The sequence below is a fragment of the Merops nubicus genome, unplaced genomic scaffold (genome assembly GCF_000691845.1).
Source record: "Merops nubicus isolate BGI_N331 unplaced genomic scaffold, ASM69184v1 scaffold15507, whole genome shotgun sequence".
NCBI classification, from domain to species: domain Eukaryota; kingdom Metazoa; phylum Chordata; class Aves; order Coraciiformes; family Meropidae; genus Merops; species Merops nubicus.
The window spans coordinates 18876-19528 of record NW_008619706.1 but is presented as its reverse complement, the minus strand read 5'-3'; the positions used below and the strand labels follow the sequence as shown (position 1 = coordinate 19528).

General features: G+C 57.0%; 1 protein-coding gene across 1 annotated transcript in view; it reads left to right on the top strand.

Moving 5' to 3' along the window:
* Window positions 1-222: 222 nt before the first annotated feature.
* LOC103776385 (transmembrane protein 180-like) overlaps window positions 223-653 on the top strand; it is a gene marked incomplete at its 5' end in the record, with an annotated part of 1323 nt that continues 892 nt past the window's right edge. Inside the window, one exon of the mRNA XM_008943895.1 lies at window positions 223-456. Coding sequence (XP_008942143.1) covers window positions 223-456 — 234 coding nt within the window. The remainder of the gene's footprint in view (window positions 457-653) is intronic.

Sequence of the window (653 nt, the reverse complement as noted above, 5' to 3'; positions counted from 1 at the left end):
TGTCCTGTGCTGCTCATTTCTGTGCCAGGTCTGAGTCCCAGCCCCGGTGTGACACCAGGGGCTTGCCCATGAGGCTGATGGAAGAAGGCTTCCCTCTGTAGGAAGAAGCCACCGAGTAAATCTGCTGCAGCCTTTGGGGGTGGGTGGGGAGGTGGGCTGTTCAGTCCTACATGTCCTGCAGCCCCGCTGGTGGTAGCCAGCTGTGTTCTCTCTTGGTATCAGTCCTGGGGGCGTGGTGGATACTGAAACTCTCTCAAGCTACTTGTGCCTTTGTCTCTGCTCAGGTGTTTCCTACATTGCCCCCCACCTCAACAACCTCTACTTCCTGTCCCTCTGCCGCCGCTGTGGGGTTTACGCTGTGGTGCGAGGACTCTTCTTTCTGAAGTTGGCTCTCAGTGTTGTCATGCTCCTGGCAGGACCTGATCAGGTGTACCTGCTCTGCATCTTCATTGCCAGGTAAGCAGACAGTGCTTGTTTCCTCTGCCACCTGGGAAGGAAGGGACTTGTCTCTGTTTTACAGAGAGGAGTGGTAGGCAGGGAACAGTAGCCAGGGTCACATTGAAGCCATGCGGCTCCCAGCTCTGACAGCACCTGAGCAGGGTTTGGGACACTGCAGTATCTACTGGCTGGGCCTGCAGGAAGATGGGGGCGGC